General features: G+C 45.5%; 1 protein-coding gene across 1 annotated transcript in view; it reads right to left on the bottom strand.

The window, feature by feature from the left end:
* LOC124721803 (aminopeptidase M1-C-like) overlaps positions 1-19,883 on the bottom strand; it is a 437,502-nt gene that overhangs the window by 95,625 nt on the left and 321,994 nt on the right. The window contains exon 11 of the mRNA XM_047246924.1: positions 3,969-4,255. Coding sequence (XP_047102880.1) covers positions 3,969-4,255 — 287 coding nt within the window. The remainder of the gene's footprint in view (positions 1-3,968; positions 4,256-19,883) is intronic.

The raw sequence follows: 19,883 nt of genomic DNA, 5'->3' as shown, positions 1-19,883 counted from the left end.
CGTCAGAGCAATTGCTTCTGGTCGGGCAGTGACTTCTTGTGTAGTCACGCCGAGTTGAGCGGAAGTTGGCAGGGCAGTGGCCTCAAGACTGGCAGAGACCGATGGGGCAGCCAGCAAGACATCGGTTGTTTGAATAGCCGAGCCTGGGGGCGCAACACCAGTAGAGGTAACCAGCAGGACTCTGACTTCTTGAATAGCCGGATCTGGTGGCTCACCACCCTTCGGGGCAGCCACTGGCAGGGCAGTGCCTTCTTGAATAAACACGCCTGGCAAGGATCACGGCGGTAGTCTGACCTCTTCACTGGCCGCGCCTGGCAGTGTCTGCAAGTAGAGTTGAAACGCTTTGAACCCCTTTTCCTCGGCATCAAGGCTAGGATATGCACCGCTATGAGAAAAGTGCATAATTACAGCGTACAGCTGAGGCGCCGATAGCGGGCAAACGTCCTTAGTAGAAGTCAACGCGTCGTCCGTCTTAGAAAGCATAGTTGTCTTATGTGGGGGGGGGGGGGGCAGATTGGGCCACCGACGGGGCAAGGCTCAGTCGCCTAAGGATGTCCCGCCGAACAGCCATCCGCACACCCTTCGCCCGAGCAGCGCGGTCCTTCTCACACGGCATACTAACTCGGAATGATGCATAATCAGCCTCCTAACAGCAGTATTTATACCACCACCTCAGTATCGTTTTATAGCAGTCCTCAAGGAAATGGAATAGAATAAAAGTATAAATTCTCATTGTGCACAGCTTAGGATTTGTGATTACGTCTTCGTTCTACTTCACAACGTTCTACCGTGTCACGCCGAAGTGCCTCAACGATGTCATCCTCTTTAGTGATTTTCCACTGACGCTATACTGGAATGATGCCGATTACGTCCGCATTGCGTATTACTCCACATGTACTTAGGCTTGAAGTGACTCGTCATGCACGTGGAAGCAAAATTTATAGATGATAGCGGATGCAGAATTCTATAAAGAATCATTTAAACTTCGTTTCTAAAGAAAGCCAAATGGGTGATTAAAAATTTTAAGATGACTATCACCTTCACCACTCGCTGTTGTATAAGTAAGTGGTCAGCAGAACACAAGTCAAATGAGTCATGCCAATGAGATTTTCCAATCTAAGATTTAGAAACAATATAGCTTTCAATGGCTAGACGAATTAACAGAAATGGAGGGTGTAAAGTTCACTATGAGTTTCAGGAAGACACACCCGCAAAACGCATTACATAATTTCACAGATATCAGAAATAAACACTCTCTTTCGTATGTTAAGGTATCTCTGAGATCTGGGAAGAGACTTTACGTAATGGGGGCATTGTGCAGTCTAAACTGAAAATACGTGGTACGGCAGTACGAGACCGCTTAGAGTGCTTAAAAAAGTACTTGGATGTGGCGGTCTTGACTGCGTCTTGCGTACGTTGGCGTACAATTTTAGGAAAGAATGACATTACGTGCGGTTGTCTTGCCGACCATGAATGAATCCGGGAAAAGTGGGATCATTTCTTCTGCAGAGACGAGTCACCGTTTAGCCTGGAGAGGGTTTCTCACCGTCCGTCTGTCTGGTGCACCCTTAGGACACGTTACAACCGTGCCAGCTTTGTGGATACAGGCCGATATTGTGGTGCCAGTATTCTCACCTGGATAGATAATCAAATTAGGACGACGTGCGCCAATGCATTTAATTCCTACGGAGACTGTGACAGCTGCGATCTACATGAATGACGTCATTAAACGGTATGTGTACGTTTTTTTGGTGGATGTGGTCTCGGAATAGATAAAACGGGTTACGATAACCTACCTCATGAAAAAAAATCACACATCTAGGGGCCAGGAAATATAAACGTTGTTCAAGGCTATAGCCCAGGTCGCTGAAGCCCGCTATTGCGGCGGCGCTCGACTCGGTGGTAAGCCATTTCGAATCCTAGAGGTGGAAGAAATTTTCAGGGTCGTTATTCGGCCGGAAAGGGGAAGAGAGAGTGCGTGCGAAACTGTCGATGGTGTCGGATGGAGTCGCTGAAACCGGAGATGCCCTTGGCGTTACTCGAAAGGAGTAGGCTAAGTGACAGTACCGAGTTTCACTCTCTCTCTTCTCTTAGAACCATACAACACAAACATGACACACACCATTACAGTCACCTACACTCAGAAGATACATTTGATAAACAAATCTCACATTTGGCGAAGAAAAGGCGCCACTGAGAAAGAAGGGAGGGAAAAACTTCCAATTAGAGGGCTGAACCTCCCCTTTGGAATCTTCCAGAGAATCACATCACATGACTTCAACTGTTGCAGCCATAGCGCTGCTACCATGGAACATTGCTCATTGTTGACGTCTGTTGTGCGTGTTACCGCAAACCTTGCTAGACAGCCTGACCCACAGTATAGGGAACCATTGTGCATCCCGCTCTGGACATGCGAGGTCACTATATCCTATATTGACGTTCTGTATACTATTAATTCGGGAAAAGAGAAGGAGCTGTAGGTTGGGGACACACTACAAAGGGTAAGGGCCACACGCAGCCCGTGGTTGACGACCCATTATTGGTTTAGTTTTAGTGCAAGAACAATATCTGATCAAAAGTATCCGAGCATCCGTATGTAGTGCGGAACTGGCCACTAGATGTCACGAGAGGTGGCTGTCAGTAGAAAGGGAGACAGAGTGTATTGTGTTGTCATTACAGAAGCAGTAACATCAGAATTGGGCAATCAGGGAGCTCAGACTTCGTACGTGGACTAGTCATCGGTAGTCACCTGAGTGACAGACCCATCGAGGACATTTCAGTCCTTCTACATCTACCCAAGTCTATTGTTGATTATGTGATTGGGCAATGGAAACGTGAAGGAAGAGCAACAGCTAAAGCAAGATCAGGCAGATCTCATGTACTGATGGAAAGGGTCTATCCAGCGTTGCGAAGGGTGGTTGTAAAAAATCAATGGATGGTTCAAACGGCTCTGAGCACTATGGGACTTAACTTCTGAGGTCATCAGTCCCCTAGAACTTAGAACTACTTAAACCTAACTAACCTAAGGACATCACACACATCCGTGCCCGAGGCAGGATTCGAACCTGCGACCGTAGTGATCGCGCGGTTCCAGACTGTAGCGCCTAGAACCGCTCGGCCACACTGGCCGGCAAAAAAATCAATGGAAGAAATCACTTTTGAGTTCCAGAGTGCTACCAGCAGTCCATGGAGTGCTTAGGGAGTTAAAAGAATGAAGTACAATTGTGGAGGAGCTCCTTATAAACCACACATTTTTGTAGTCATTGCTACGCATCACGACAGGCAGTGTAAGGAGCGATGCCACTGCACGGTGGGTGGCTGTAAGCGAGTGATTTAGAGTGACGAATCATACCACATCCTGTTGCAATCCGATGTAAGGGTTTGTGTTTGGCAGAAGCCTGGAAAACGTTACCTGCCACTATGTTCAGTGCCAATGGGGAAGCACAGAGGAGGTGGTGTTACGGTGAGGTGGTGTTCATCAGGGTTAAGGTGTCGCCGCCTTATTGCGCTTAAAGAAACGCTAAATTCAGCGGATATGAACACATTTTACAGAATCGTGACTGTCTAAAGTAGAGAAACTGCTTGGCGACCATGACAATATATCAACAGGACAGTGCACCCGTTCATTAAGGTAGCATCTGTGAGGCAATGGCTTGAGGACAACAACATTGCTAAAATGAACTGGCCTGTCCAGAGTCGCAACCTGACCCTAATGGAACCCATTTGTGACGAGTTGGAACGTCGACTTTGCTCCAGACCCCAGTGTCAAACATCACTACCCTCGCTGGTTTCGGTTCTTGAGGAAGAATGTGCTGTCATTCCTCTACAGACGTACAGACACCTCACTGAAACTATTCCCGGCATAGTTCAAGCCACCATAAAGCCTGCTGATAGGTGTCCTGATATTTTGGACCAGATAGTGTTTATTCACTGTGATAAGTTACATGTTCAAATCACGAAGCCAGTACCGAGAAGATCTGCATGATGCCAGGTCTGTAGCGTAGGCGGTCGAGAATGTCTCCAAAATAGGTGGTGGCGACGGCCCAGGGCCCGGGCGCCGTGTCCTTCTCGAGGAAGGAGGCGGCCAGCGCGAGCGCGACGCGGTAATCGAGCAGCTGCGCCGCTGTCAGGCTGAAGGCGTCGTCGAGCAGCTGCGCGCGGCCCTCCGCCGGCACCGCCTCCACGTCGCGCGCCAGCAGGCTGCTCAGCCGCCGCCACTGCAGCACGTTGCGCGCGTAGTTCACGCGGAAGTAACCTGCAACACACGCACACACTCGTTACCGTGATATAGGACGACCTCCGTCCCTCACTTTCCTTACGGTTTCATCACCCCGTGTATTTGAGAAGCATTAGATTTGACTTTATGTCATACAAAAATTAATATTGGATATATGGATGAAAAAAGTTGTTCGAAGGCAAGGCAAAAACAACGTACTCAGCCTGGTAGTGAAATGTCAAAAATGCAATTACTTTTGTCGATGTAGCCCTCTTTTATGTCAATGCAGATTGACCAATACTTTTCCAATGAGTGGTTCCCATCAACACAGTGTGGTCATGGAACCTGCAGTAGCCGCTTCATTTGTTCATAAACATTTTTATTTATCTTTATTTTTGGATATAGAAACAGATGAATGTCAGACGTTATCTAATCTGGCAAAACGGGATAGATGCTCCAACAATTCGTACTTCAAATCCCTCAGTTTCCTTTGCTAAAACACATTTCTGACACTTGTATTTTCCTCATGAAAGTTTTTTTTTTCTTTTTTTACAAATAAGGCTTTTCTCTCATGTGTGTTTTTATCAAGTTTATCAGAAGAGATGCGTGCAACTGGCCAGATATTGCCAGATATTGTTTGCCCCTTGCAAGATATGCTTACGCCTACACATATATGAAGACTTCGAAAGCAACCTTATGGGCTATGGTGGCGGGTACTGCTACGATTTCCCCCTTTCCTATTCCGTTTGAAATTCGATGGCGGGAAGAACAACAGCCGTTAAGTCTCCTTATGCGTTCGACTTTCTGGTATTCTCCTATCATGGTCATTTTGCGAAAAGTATGTGGAGGGAAATGATATGTTGCCCAAGTTTTCTTAGGATGTATGCTCTCGTAATTGTAACAGTAAGCTTTTCCTTGATTCACAACGTCTCTCTGTCAGCGTTGACCTCTTTAACTTGATGCCGGCCGTGGTGGCCGAACGGTTCTAGGCGCTACAGTCTGGAACCGCGCAACCGCTACGGTCGCAGGTTCGAATCCTGCCTCGGGCATGGATGTGTGTGATGTCCTTAGGTTAGTTAGGTTTAAGTAGTTCTAAGTTCTAGGGGACTGATGACCTCAGATGTTAAGTCCCATAGTGCTCAGAGCCATTTGAACCATTTTAACTTTGATGACGGTCTCCGTGTCGCTGTCGAGCTTATTGAAGGAAACGTGCCGAAACGTATTGCTCACCATAGGATCTTCCCTATATCTCTATTAATCCTACCAGCTTAGGGTCTGAGACTGACAAGCAGTACTGAAGAATTGATAGAACGAGGGTTTTATACGTTACCTCTTTGCAAGTGAACTACATTTCCGTAGGATGCTTCCAATGAGTCTCACTTTGGCATCTGCTTACCTACAACTAACTTTATGTGGTTGTTCCACTTCAGGTTGTCTTGCACGCATACTGTTACATATTTTACCGATGTTATGTCCGCAGCGATTGATCATCAGTCCCATAATGAGACAATCGGGGGCCTTTTCACATATTTATGAGTAACATGTAGCGTTTATTTGTATTGGAGGGCCTACTTCCAGTACTTGCCACCGTCTGTCTGCTGCAAGTCGTCTTGTATTTCGCTACAGTTTTCTGGCGTTGCAACTTTTCTATACACAGCAAAATCATCCGTGAGCAGCCGTTTATATTCTGACGTTATCCACCTGTACATTTATGTACTTCGTGAGCAGTAATGGCCCCGTAACACTCTTCGAACGATGATTCCTCCCCGCCAAGAACGACATGTTGATTCCTACGAGTGTGGCTGAAAAGTAATTCCTACCAACTTTTTATGCGAAAACTCTTTAAGCTTTTTAAATTAAACTTTATTAACTTTCTACACCTTTCTTCTCCATGCATATATTTATTTCTCAACATAGTTACGAACACATTTCTCCCTACGAGGGACCAGTTCGTTGATACCGTCACTGTAGAATGCTTGACTTTATTGACGGAGCCGCAACCTCACCTCTAAATGTACTGTTTCATCACTATCTAAGTGGAGTCCTCGAAGGTGTTCTCCAAGTTTTGGAGCAAAATGAAAATCGGATGGGGCCAAGTATGTATGGAGAATGATCGATGCCAGTGAACCCAAGCCGTCAGACTGTTGTAGATGTCGCAACGCTGGAGTGTGATCTGGCATTGTCATGCTGAAGTCCGCCTGCTTAGCTGAGTGGTAACGTGCTTGCCTGCTTTGCAGTGGGCCCGGGTTCGATTCCCGGACGGGTTCGAGATTTTATCCGCTCGTGGACTGGGTGTTGTGGTGTTATCATCATCACCGACACGCAAGTCGCCCAATGTGGTGTCACCTGCAATAAGACTTGCAACTCTGCGGCCGAATTCCCCCGGAAGGGGCCTCCCGGTCATCAATGCCATGTGTGGACGAACTCTTTGGCAAGTTTCCTGCGGTTAGAAACTCGCTTACTCCACTTTGTTTCTCACACACCTACAAAGTATCGTTACACACCGCCATGTTACACGCTACGATTCGGAACCCTCTAGCGGCACAGTGTTGCAACTTGCGTCAACGAAGTCGACCGAGTAATACGCGTGACATGTAATACCTCAACTGATATTGAGAACACAATAAAAAATTCAGAGCCATTACTTTCCAGTACGCTCTCTTCCATATACAGTATACACTGCCTGACAAAAGAAGTGAATTACTTACAAGATGTGATCGGATATCAATTAACTCGCAACTTCGTACACATACATACAATTGATACACACCATTGACAGGCATGTCAATGATTATAGTTGCAGTTCTCTGTGGTGGGTAGAAAATTCAAATGGCTCTGAGCACTATTGGACTTAATAACTGAGGTCATCAGTGCCCTAGAACTACTTAAACCTAACTAACCTAAGGACATCACACACATCCATGCCCGAGGCAGGATTCGAACCTGCGACCGTAGCAGTCGCGCGGTTCCGGACTGAAGCGCCTAGAACCGCTCGGCCACCGCGGCCGGAGTGGCGGGTAGAATGGCCATCAGAGTACATTAGTGTTGTTCGTGTTTAATTTTGTAATCAGACCTGCTAGGGTATGTAAGGGGCGTGAAGAGCGTCAGATACTGATTGATCACTGATAGACACGGAAATTCCGTGTACATGTGTGATACAGCGTTATCAGAACTCTACAGCGTTTGGAAGGGGTCTCATTGCGGGTCTTCATTTGGACGGCTGGTCGAATCGTACGATATCCAGATTTGTGGGGAATTTGGATTCAACAGTGGCCCGATGTTTGGCTGCATGGGAACATGAGCGCCAGCGTACTCGCCGTCAAGATTCCGGTCGACTGCATCCGACCACCATTATGTACGATCACCACCCTGTGCACCAAGCACATCATAACTCTTTCACATCTGCATCTGCCATCCGAGAACAATTAATGCACTATGTGCAACATTCTATCTTATACCGCATCACTGGTCAGCGACTAGGAGCAGCTGACTAGGGAATTTCCGTCCCATGCCTAGGCTGTGCTTGGAGTGGTGCCGTAAGTGGGCAGCATGGACTGCTGATGAATGGAGTCACATCGTGTTCAGCGATGAATCGCAATTTTGCGCTACCCCAGATGATGGTTCAAAAATGGTTCAAATGGCTTTGAGCACTATGGGACTTAACATCTGTGGTCATCAGTCCCCTAGAACTTAGAACTACTTAAACCTAACAAATCTAAGGACATCACACTCATCGATGCCCGAGGCAGGATTCGAACCTGCGACCGTAGCAGTTGCGCGGTTCCGGACTGAGCGCCTAGAATCGCTCGGCCACCACGGCCGGCTACCCCAGATGATCATCGACGGCAAGTATGACGGCGACGTGAGATGAGGTCCCATTCTTCCGTTTGGGAGTCACAGCGGTGTTACTCCTGGCGTTATGGTGTGGGGCGACATCAAGTATGACTTCAGGTCACGTCTGGTAGTGACTGAGGGAACTGGCGGCACCGCCGTATGCCGCGGTCATCACGTGAGACTCAATCGGGGGGGGGGGGGGGGGGCATTTTTCAACAGGACATTACTCGTCCACGCATGGCACGTGTCTTTATGAATTGTTTGCGTGATGTTGAGGTACTCTCGTGGCCATCCAGGTCCTCAGATATGTCCGTGATAGAACATGTGAGGGACCACATCCGTCCCAATGCCAGTTTCCAGAATATAGCAGATAAATCATTGGAAACTGTAAGAATTGTGAAATACCTAAGAGAAACCGTCCAGAGCGATGTAGAATGAAGTTATCACATAAAAGTACCTATAAGAAAAGTAGAAGCCTGACATATTGAGAGGATTTTAAGGAAATGTGATTTATCCACGAAAGAAATGGCTTAAAAAATAATTGTAAGGCGCAGCCGACAGCTGGCTTTAGTATTAGCTATAATATGACATGAATGGATTGCTGTATTTATTAAAAGATTTCATTCTTTTGTAATTATTACCTTCTTTATGAAGTTATATAACTACATTGTGTGAATGCTGTACTACATTAGCATTTATATAAGCATTCGAGCTATATCTTCATGTTCCTTCCTTTTCCCATTCCTATTTACCCTCCTTTTCTTACATGTATGGTGTGTGGGTAGGGTAGGGCAGTGGCCTTGTTGTCTTATATAGGCGTTGCCGACCGCGGCGCCGTCTTCTGCCTGTTCACGTATCTCTGTATTTGAATACGCATGCCTATACCAGTTTCAGTGGCGCTTCAGTGTATGACGACTGTTTCTGATTACCATTCTATCCAGTGTATGTCACATATGTTCGTTTTATTTCTGCCAAACACTTTGTGAATATGTTTTCATTTTTAAGCTGTGACACCTACATTATATAATCAAAAGTCTTATCATGCCCAGCATGTAAGTAACACACTCTCAAGAATTTTTTAAATCTTTTAATTTAAAGCGATTTTTATCGATGCTACATCACATTGACATAATGTTACATATTTTCTGGTCCACTGTGGTTTCATGTACACTGAGGTGACAAAAGTCGTAACATAACAATACACACATGTACCAATGGCGTTAGTACCCCGTACACAAGGTATGAAATGGCAGTGCATTGACGGACCGGTCATTTATATTCAGGCGATTCATGTAAAAAGGTTTCCGACATGATTATGGCCGCACGACGTGAATAACAGACTTTGATCGCGGTATGGGAGTTGGAGCTAGACGCATGGAACATTTTATTTCGGAAATCGTCAGGGAATTCAATCTCCCGACATCCACAGTGTCAAGAGTGTGCCGAGAATACCAATTTTAGGCACTACCTCTCATCACGGACCACGCAGTGGCCAATGACCTCCACCTAACTATCAAGAGCAGTGGCGCTTGCGTAGAGTTGTTCGTGCTAACAGCTAAGCAACACTGCGTGAAATAACTGCAGAAATCATTGTGGCACATATGACGAAAGTTAGGACAGTGCGGCGAAATTTGGCGTCAGTGGCCTATGGCAGCAGACGACCGATGCGAGTGCCTTTTGCTAACAGCACATTGCGTGCACCTTCTCTCCTGGCACATGATCATATCGCTTGGACCCTAGACGACTGGAAAACTGTGGTCTGGTCAGATGAGTCTCGATTTCGGTTGATAAGAGCTAATGGTAGGGTTCGAATGCGGCGAAGATCCCACGAGGCCATCTATATTCAGTGTGGTACTTGAAAATGGCCAAAAGCCGAAACCATGAGTGTATAGTGGATCCATACTGCCAAAGGGCGAAAGTTTCATTTAAAAAGTATTACATGGCTGTGGTTCCAACCCATAGAAAAATTATCAATAATGTTTTGGATTGCCCTTTCTTCCGTATTAGTCGACCACAATATTATTCCACTCACTTGTCGTGGGTTTTTCCCGTGATCCTTCACGAGGACACTCTGAAACAGTTGATAGTACACATAATAAAAGAAGTTTTGCATCACCTCGGTTCCGTGAGTTCCGGAACCTGTACAGAAAATTGGAAGAGAGATCAACATAAACATCATTTCCGCCCTTTTTCATTGCTCAGGAAACCACACTTTGCATATTGTCCCACCATACAGAGAGACCTTCAGACATGGTGGTCCAGATTGCTGTACACACCGGTACCTCTAATACCCAGTAGCACGTCCTCATGCACTGATGCATGCCTGTATTCGTCGTGGCATACTATCCACAAGTTCATCAAGGCACTGTTGGCCCAGATAGTCCCACTCCTCAATGGCGATTCGGCGTTGATCCCTCAGAGTGGTTGAGTGGTTGGTGGGTCACGACGTCCATGAACAACACTTTTCAATCTATCCCAGGCATGTTCGATACGGTTCATGTCTGGAGAACATGCTGGCCACTCTAGTGTCTAGATGTCGTTATCCTGAAGGAAGTTATTCACAACATGTGCACGATGAGGGCGCGAACTGTCGTCCATGAAGACGAATGCCTCGCCAATATGCTGCCGATATGGTTGCACTGTCGGTCGGAGGATGGCATTCACGTATCGTACAGCTGCACTCGCTGGGCAGTGTGTCTAAGGTGTTCAGCCTGACCGGGTTGTCTCCAAACACGTCTCCGACGATTGTGTGGTTGAAAGCATATGCGACATTCATCGGTGAAGGGAATGTGATGCCAATCCTGAGCGGTCCATCCGGCATGTTGTTGGGCCCATCTGTACCGCGCTGCGTGGTGTCGTGGTTGCAAAGATGGACCTCGCCATGGACGTCGAGAGTGAAGTTGCGCATCATGCAGCCTATTGCGCGCAGTTTGAGTCTTAACACGACGTCCTGTGGTTGCACGAGAAACATTATTCAACATGGTGGCGTTGCTGTCAGGGTTCCTCCGAGCCATAATCCGTAGGTAGCGGCTATCCACTGCAGTAGTAGTGCTTGGGCTGCCTGAGCGAAGAATGTTATCGACAGTTCCTGTCACTCTGTATCTCCATGTACGAACAACAGCGCTTTGGTTCACTCCGAGACGCCTGGACACTTGTTGAGAGCCCTTCCTGGCACAAAGTAACAATGCGCACGCGATCGAACCGCGGTATTGACCGTCTAGGCATGGTTGAACTACAGAGAACACGAGCCGTGTACCCCCTTCCAGGCGGAATGCCTGAACTGATCGGCTGTCGGACCCCCTCCGTCTAATAGGCGCTGCTCATACATCGTTGTTTATATCTTTGGGAGGGTTTCATGACATCTCTGAACAGTCAAAGGGACTGTGTCTGTGATACAATATCCACAGTCAACGTCTATCTTCAGGAGTTCTGGGAACCAGGGTGATGCAAAACTTTTTCTGTTGTGTGTATATGCAAAATTGTCTTGATATCATTTGCGTCGCGCTTTACTTACTCACCACTGCACTTGTTTACTATGACGTCGCTGCATATTTCCGGTAATGGCAATGCAGGGCTAAGTGCAATAATATCGTGGTCAGGTAGTACCTGATTTCAGTGTTTACCCAGTGTATTCATGGTCCACGAATAGCAGTCAGAGTTTCATCACTTCTCCGAAAAAGCTAGGGAAAATAGCCTATTATATATAAAAAAAGTGAGGCGACACTGTCTTTAGACATGTTCAGCCGTCCAGTGGCACCAGCTGAATCATAAAGAAGATGCCAGCAGAAGCATCTGAAAGCCAAAACTTTTTTTAAGAGGAATACGAATGGTCTAGCGACACAGAATGTTTAATCTGCAACGACAAAGGCCACGAAACACTGCAGACTTATATACTACCCTGACATGTTCCATACGAAGAAGATACTCACTTCGGTCAGTCGAAAACTTCAGCTGCTAGTAATGAACAACATTCGTGTGCAATGACACATCTGGCCTGTTCCACAGATCATCGGGTTTTAATGCCATGGCAAACCTATCGATCCCTTTGGAACAACAAACCAAATGCCAGGGTTGTGATGGCCAATACACAACTTGCTGCACGTTGTTACAACTAAAGTATCATTTATTATGTCAGTGTGTAAACAGCTATAGTTGCATAATTGTTATACGAGCCACTTAGTTTAATCAATAGTTAACTTCAGATTAAATGAATGTGTAATTTTCTATTTGCGCTTTAGTTTTGTTCTTCGATTCACAACTAGCTCGGGCGTTTTAAGCCACTACCCAGTGTTACATCTTTGCAAATTTTCCACCTTATCTACAGCAAATATCTGTGAAACCACCAGTAACAGTAAAATCTGTAAACCAAATGAAAGGAAGCACACTACGTGAATACACTGCCATTTTCTTAAGTACGGCATCTTTTTTCTAGGTAAACACTACATAATGGCTTAAAAAGCCAATCTTAGTTTTGGAACAAAGAAGAAATCTATATAGTACAGACCAAGTGCAAAACGCCACATTCATTTAATTAATTTATGACTGTGTTACCTTTATGAAGATCAACTGCAGATGTACACCAACAATATTGTACCTGGTTTGAATCGTATAAAGTAACTCTATATGCATGTCGTAGATGACCAATGGATTGCCACCAATGAAGAGTGAAATCAGAGATCAGGACAACAGTAAATTTGTTTAATTAACTTTTCTGTTCCGGCTCTCAGGTGTAGTTCATCAGGAACAGCTTGGTGGCGGTGTCCAGTTGCCTCTCATGCGAAACAGTGCTGGTCCAGCATTCCTGACAGCGGAAAGGGTGGGGTTGAGCAAGGCGTCACTCGAATGCCGCTGTCAGTGACGTCTCCGCGATGACGGTGCAGCAGCACAGCTGACAGTTCCCCGGGGGTGGCCGTGACCTCCCTCCAGCCATCAGGCGGCTCTCTACTCTGGCGGCAGTTGCTTTCATGACTCAGGGCAGGCTGCTCTATCCTGTGGTCGAACAGTGGACCCCATACTGCAATCCAGGATGTTGCTACGGGTGTCACAGACTCATGACGTAGGTTTTGATACTGAGACGAGAATATTTTAGTACACGACCACTGAAATCTGAACGACAGCTGGGTCTGGACTCAGTCTTATGCTTCGTCTTCTACGTACCGTAAGGACTACGCTCAGCAGAACAAGTGCTGCTGTAGTGGTTGGTATGACAATAGTCTACGTTGTCTCTTTCCGGTGCTGATTTTCCAGACGTAAATTTACATGCTGCAAAAGGTTTCCAGGGAGACTCGTCCTTCCCACTGTTTCAGAAGCGTGTTTATGGACTATCTTAATTCTGATCCTAGAGTAGGATTTAAGCTGGTTAAATTTGTGGCAGGTAGCACTTCCATGAGCTCCTCTTGCCAATAAAAACGTGACGGCGAAATATTAAGGTGAATTATCCCTGACATCGTGGCGGTCAGATGGAAAGAAGGTTCCATTATCTCGCACACTGTTCCATTTAGTAACAAACCACTCCCGTTTAGTTCTAGCCCCCTTGCTAACGTAAGCTTCCCCCGGCCTCGAAAGACTCTTACGTACTGACCGACCGCCGTGTCATCCTTAGCCTATAGGCGTCACTGGGTGCGGATATGGAGGGGCGTGTGGGTAACACACCGCTCTCCCAGCCGTTGTCAGTTTTCGTGATCTGGGCCGCTACCTCTCAGTCAAGTAACTCATCAATTTACCTCACAAGGGCTGTGTGCACCCCGCCTGCCAACAGCGCTCGGCAGACCGAACGGTCACCCATCCAAGTGCTAGCCAAGCCCGACAGCGCTTAACGTCGGTGATCTGACGGGAACCGGTGTTACCCCAATGCAAGGCCGTTCGCCCTATGATAATGAGTATGTACTTATTCCTTGCAGGTGTTTTACTGAATGTACCTAAAACAACAGCACAAGAAATTCGAATGGCGCTAATGCTTCAGGTAACCTCTGCAATGGTAGTCTTGTTCGACACTAATCCGATCCCTGTGCGCACTATATGCAATTCCGCTCATACTGATTTAGTTCGTCTGCCTGTTCCTCCATCAACACCTTTCTGCTACTCTTCTGTTGGTAGATCTGCACCTTTCATGGCCCGCTAATATGTGATCATGAGCTGCTTGTAGCACACTATTACTTAGCTTCGCAGTCCCAATTTGGTTCCTTTGCATACCAAGCTATCTTGCATACAAAACTGCGATTGCTTAAAATACTGCTTACATTCGGCATTCGCTCTCTGTGAAGTTTGCCATTCATTATGTTCATTGCCCCCGTTATGTAATACTGCTACTTTTCTACTTAAGCCCTCTGCATTTCCGTACTTCTTCCAAGGTTTATGCTTGACTATGAAATCAGATGCACTTTGTCTTACGGCCCATTGTGTCAACCTACTAGAAGGATCCTTTAACCTCAGCAGCCATTTTAATGCCGCACTATCTGTTATTACCCTGAACTTTTTACCATACAGATAACATTTGAAGTATGTGATTCCATAAACAAAGCTTAACATCTCTTTCCCCATTGTGGAATAATTTCTTACTGCAGAATTTAGTTGTCTTGATGTGTAAGTTTCTGGTGTTCTACAGCTTCTACCTTATATGACATCATCACATGATCAAACAAATTCTCGTGTAAAATTCGGAAGTACCAATTCGGAATCTATGTTAAAGTTTCTTTTAGCTCCTCAAAAGTATGCTGGCATTCATGTGACCACACAGGTTTAGTACCCTTTTTAACTACTATGCCAACAGTTTGCCAATATCCACAAATCCTTTTACTAACCAGCGCTGCCGGCCGGAGTGGCCGTGCGGTTCTAGGCGCTAAAGTCTGGAACCGAGCGACCGCTACGGACGCAGGTTCGAATCCTGCCTCGGGCATGGATGTGTGTGATGTCCTTAGGTTCGTTAGGTTTAATTAGTTCTGAGTTCTAGGCGACTGATGACCTCAGAAGTTAAGTCGCATAGTGCTCAGAGCCATTTGAACGAACCAGCGCTGTTAGTTCGCGACTCCTAAGAATGATTGCAACTCCTTTACAGACTCTGGTACAGGAAATTCACGTACAGCTTTAATTAATCTTGGGGTCTTCTGTAATCCCGCCTCTACTTATGATATGACCTAGGTATGCTACCTCTTCCATAACAAAATTACACTTTTCTGTCCTCAATGCTAACTTCGCTGCTTTTAACCTTAGGAATACTTCCTTTAATCGCTGCATATGCTGTTTCACATCACTCTCATAGACGATTATGTCATCGACATACACTAAGCATTGCGACGGTTTTAAACGCCTGAGTTCTCTGTCCGAAAATCTCTGAAACCTTGCAGGTGCATTTTTTAAATTCGAACAGCATTCTTCTCAATTGGTAGCGTACAGGGCGTTCCGAAAATGCTGTCTTTTGTCGATTCTGTGGAGCAACCTCTATCTGATGATAATCACTCTTCAGATCCTTTGTTGAAAAATTTTTGCATTGCCCTAAATGTCCCAAGGTTTCTGTGATGGTTGGCAAAGGGTAGGCCTCCGTTATGGTTTTCGCATTTAGATGTCTGCAATCACAACAAAACCTATATTTTCGTGTTCCTCCGTTGATTTTTTTTTTTTTTTTTTGGAAAGAAGACTATCCCTGATCACCATGCACTATTGCTTTCTTCACTTATTCCATCTTTCAGCTGTTGATCGATAAATTCCTCCAAAACTAAGTACCTAAGTATTCTGTATGGTTTACGGCAGACTGGTGATTCATTTCGTGTTGGTATGCGGTGTTGTAATGTGCATGGCCCTTCTGGAAAAAATAAATTCTTAAATTCCAGATGTAATTTTTCCATCTGTTCCCTATTACTTCACTCTAGGTGCCCCACTTTTTCTCGCAATGCAGTTTCAATGGCGTCTGGCGATTGCCCATGGCTGACGCCCCTCATGGCCCATTCCTCTTCCTGACCCAAAGTGATTTCCCCCTATCTTTAGGTACATAATCGTGTGAATCAAGTCTTAGTGGGACCATTCACGATTTAATCGGTTAGTCTTTCGCGACAGACTCCGCTAGCGACATCGCTGCACTGGCAGTGGCTTCACCTAGCCTGAAACATTTTTCCGTGAAGTTCAACCCAATGTTGCCAAAGATCGATTATGGCACAATACCGATATAAGATATCTAATCCCAGAATCATGTCGTAGTCCTCACTCACATGTGGCACAATCTCTACACATTGTTTAAATTGAACCGCATCCAGGCAAAAGTCTATGTCCACCGATCGTAATGGTGTGACATCATTATTCCCCATTCCACGCAATCTGTACTGTGGTGGGTCCCACTGCTTACGTTTCATCAGATTACTATTGGTGACCGACACATGGGTCCCTTTGCCCAATAATATCCTGCAACCCTTCTTTCCTATCATTCCTCTTATCGCACAACCCACCTCTGCAAACGATTTTGTAGCATCCAGTCTTACTGGGAATGACCATAGGTGGACCTGGGATTCACATTGGCATTTAACACATTATTGTACCCCTAAGACTAATGCTTCCTCTTACTTTATCCACATCACCCTGAGGCTGGCGACACTGCCTCCTTACATGCCCGTTCGTCCACACCTGAAACATTTTATACTAACTGCAAACACTGTCCGTTTACCCTGCATTCCAATCGACAAGTCGATCTCCTCACGCTCTATAGCTAACTGCTCTATTGTGTGCAAATCCATCAGACTCCCTGTCCGCACACATCTTGAGATTTGTGCATACAACCCCCTTAGAAAAATCATCGAGTGCCCTCTGCTCAGCTTCTTGAAAATGATTTCATCGATTGCGGCATCCTGTCGTAATTCATAATTGCATCCCTTAATTTTCCTTGTACTATTCTCAAGTTATTCCATAGTTTCCGTATTTTTCTTAGTTCTTGCACTATTTCGTTTTGTATATCTCTGAACTAACACTTCTTTAAATTCTTCGAATGTTGTGGTTCCCTTAAGAGCTTCTGTATACCCTAGATAAGTTAGTTTCAATTTTGCAACACTCAATAATTCCTTATCAGACCACCTTTCCATTTCAGCCAGATTTCCAAGGTCTCTTACAAAGCCCTACAAATTCTCGGCCGACTTACAAGTAAAAGGAGAAATTAAACTTGCGACTGACAAATCTACAACCCATTGTGACTACCACGATTCAGTTCTGTATTATTCACTGTTAATTGTGCTACCTTTTCTAACAATATGTACTGCTTCTGGCACTGACACATCTTGAGTCTCTGTTCCTGTCGAAGCTTTCTCATGGCCACACTCATTTTGAGAACGAACACTCACAAGACCAGAAAACAAAATGCATTAACTTAATCCTTGTGTCTAATTATGAGCGATCTCGACTCTCTGCATTGCCTAGCCATATGCCCCCAACGATTACATGTGTATAACATTTTACCAGAACTGATTCCATACATGGCTCTGAGTGGCCGTCAAGGCTACACAGTGCCCTCCTAACGGGCACTATCCGACCGTGACATCAATTACCTCTAAAGCTACACAAATGCACTGATTTTCTACTTACAGGCGGGCCGCTGTGGCTGAGCGAGCGGTTCTAGGCGCTTCAATCTGGAACCTCGCGACCACTACGGTCGCAGGTTCGAATCCTGCCTTGGGCATGAACGTGTGTGATGTCCTTGGCTTAGTTAGGTTTAAGTAGTTCTAAGTTTTAGGGGACTGATGACCTTAGATGTTAAGTCTCATAGCGCTCAGAGCCATTTGAACCATTTTTTTCTACTTACAGCAAAGTCTTCTTAACAAAATACACGACGGCCAAACCTTTTCTCCGTGATCAAAATACCATCAAAATTTTTGGACTCACTGTACCATAGGCTGTAAGTTCAAATGTTGCTCTAAGAAGCTGACGTCAATGATCTGACACTAGAGTTAGATGACCCATGAAGAGTGAAATGAGACGTCAGGGCGACAGTAGATTTGTTTAATTAATTTCTTTACTCTGCCGTCAGCCTAAATACATCAGGAATAGTTTGGTGGAGGCGTCCAGTTGCTTCTCATGCAAAAGAATAGAAATTCAGCATTACTGAAGGTGCAAATAGCAGGACGGAGCATGGCGTCACTCGAATGTCACTGTCGGTAACGACTGCGACTGTGATGATAGTGCAGCAGCGCAGCCGACAATTGCGCAGGGGTTGCCGTGATCTCCCTCTAGCTAGCTGGCGGCCCTCTGCTCTGGTGTCAGCTGCTTTCGTGACTCAGGGCAGGCTGCCCTGTCCAGTGGTCGAACAGCAGACCCCGTGCTGCCTTCCAGGATGTCGCTTCAGGTGTCACAGGCTCGTGTTGTAGGCTGTGATATTGATATAAGAATGTTTTAATTCACGAGTGTCTGATTGATTATACGCTCCAGACTATGTTCACTTAGAGCTGACGGCATGTACTATTAAAACCTCTATGGTGACAAATGAGGAAAGGCTTCCATCCTTTCATTAGCATATTGCAGCGTCGGTTGTTGCAGTACTACGCCCAGGTGGCTCTGCTTCACAATGCCTGTTGGCAGTGATGTTGATGATGATGTTGTTTTGGTTTGTGGGGCGCTCAACTGCGCGGTCATCAGCGTCCGTACAAAGTCCCAATTCTTACACAGTCCAATTTATTACACAGTCCACTCTAGCCACTCTCACTAATTATGATGATGATGATGATGATGATGATGATAACACAAACACCCAGTTCTCGGTCAGAGAACCTGTCGGCAGTGTTTTGCTTCACAACGCACAACACTCCTGCCTGCCTGCGGTTAGTTCTGTTGCAGCTCACTTCCAGTGTGGCGTACTTTTTGACCAAATACAGTCGATACGTTCCACATGGTATACCTAATAAATTCTTATGCAGTAGAACAAACAAAAACGTGTATTTGTTTTGATATTAGACCGCTTGTACAACTGGAGCTGCTTTATCACTTTTGTAGGTTCTAATTTCACATACTTAAAGACGTGGCATACTGGTTAGGGCACTAGGCTCACAGTTGAGATGAGAGAGTGTCAAATTACCGTCTGATCATCCTAGTTTTATTTTTTGTGTAGCTTGCCTAAAAAGCTTTAACAGAATGGTGTAATGTCGTAGTCTCATCCAATTGAACTGTCCTTCAGTCTCTGTAGTCCTTTATATACGAGGCTAATCCGGAAAGTAAAGTTACAAGAATGTTTTGAAGTATAAAAAATGAATTTATTTTAATAAAATTTACATGCATTGTAGGATAGGTCTTGCATTATTTTTCCACATTATCACCATTTATATCAATACATTTTGTCATCCATGGGACTAGTTTTTTGATTCCTGTATCATAGACGTCTCCTACCGCCTTTTGAGCCAGTTCTTCACTTCGATTTTCACCTCGTTGTCGTTGGAAAAATATTTTCCACGAAGGTGTTGCTTCAGTGTAGTGAACCTATGATAGTCACTAGGTGCGAGATCGGGGCTGTGAGTGGGGTAGCTTAAAATAACCCAAAAAAACGAAGTCAACAACTCTTGTGTTCGCAAGAGCCCTGTGCTTACGCGCGGTGTCATGAAGAAAAGACTTCCGGTGTCAGCATCCCGCGACAGTTGTTTTGTATGGCTCTGCGAAGTTTCTTGTTGGTCTCACAATACCTTGCAGCATTTATTGTTTCACCCCTTTCCAAAATATCATCAAGGAGAACCCCTTATCTAAATGGCTCCGAGCACTATGGGACTTAACATCTGAGGTCATCAGTCCCCTAGAACTTAGAACTACTTAAACCTAACTAACCTAAGGACATCACACACACCCATGCCCGAGGCAGGATTCGAACCTGCGACCGTAG

This window comes from Schistocerca piceifrons, chromosome X (genome assembly GCF_021461385.2).
Source record: "Schistocerca piceifrons isolate TAMUIC-IGC-003096 chromosome X, iqSchPice1.1, whole genome shotgun sequence".
NCBI classification, from domain to species: Eukaryota; Metazoa; Arthropoda; class Insecta; order Orthoptera; family Acrididae; genus Schistocerca; species Schistocerca piceifrons.
Note: the sequence above shows the minus strand (reverse complement) of the source record. Positions and strands in the feature narration are given on the sequence as shown.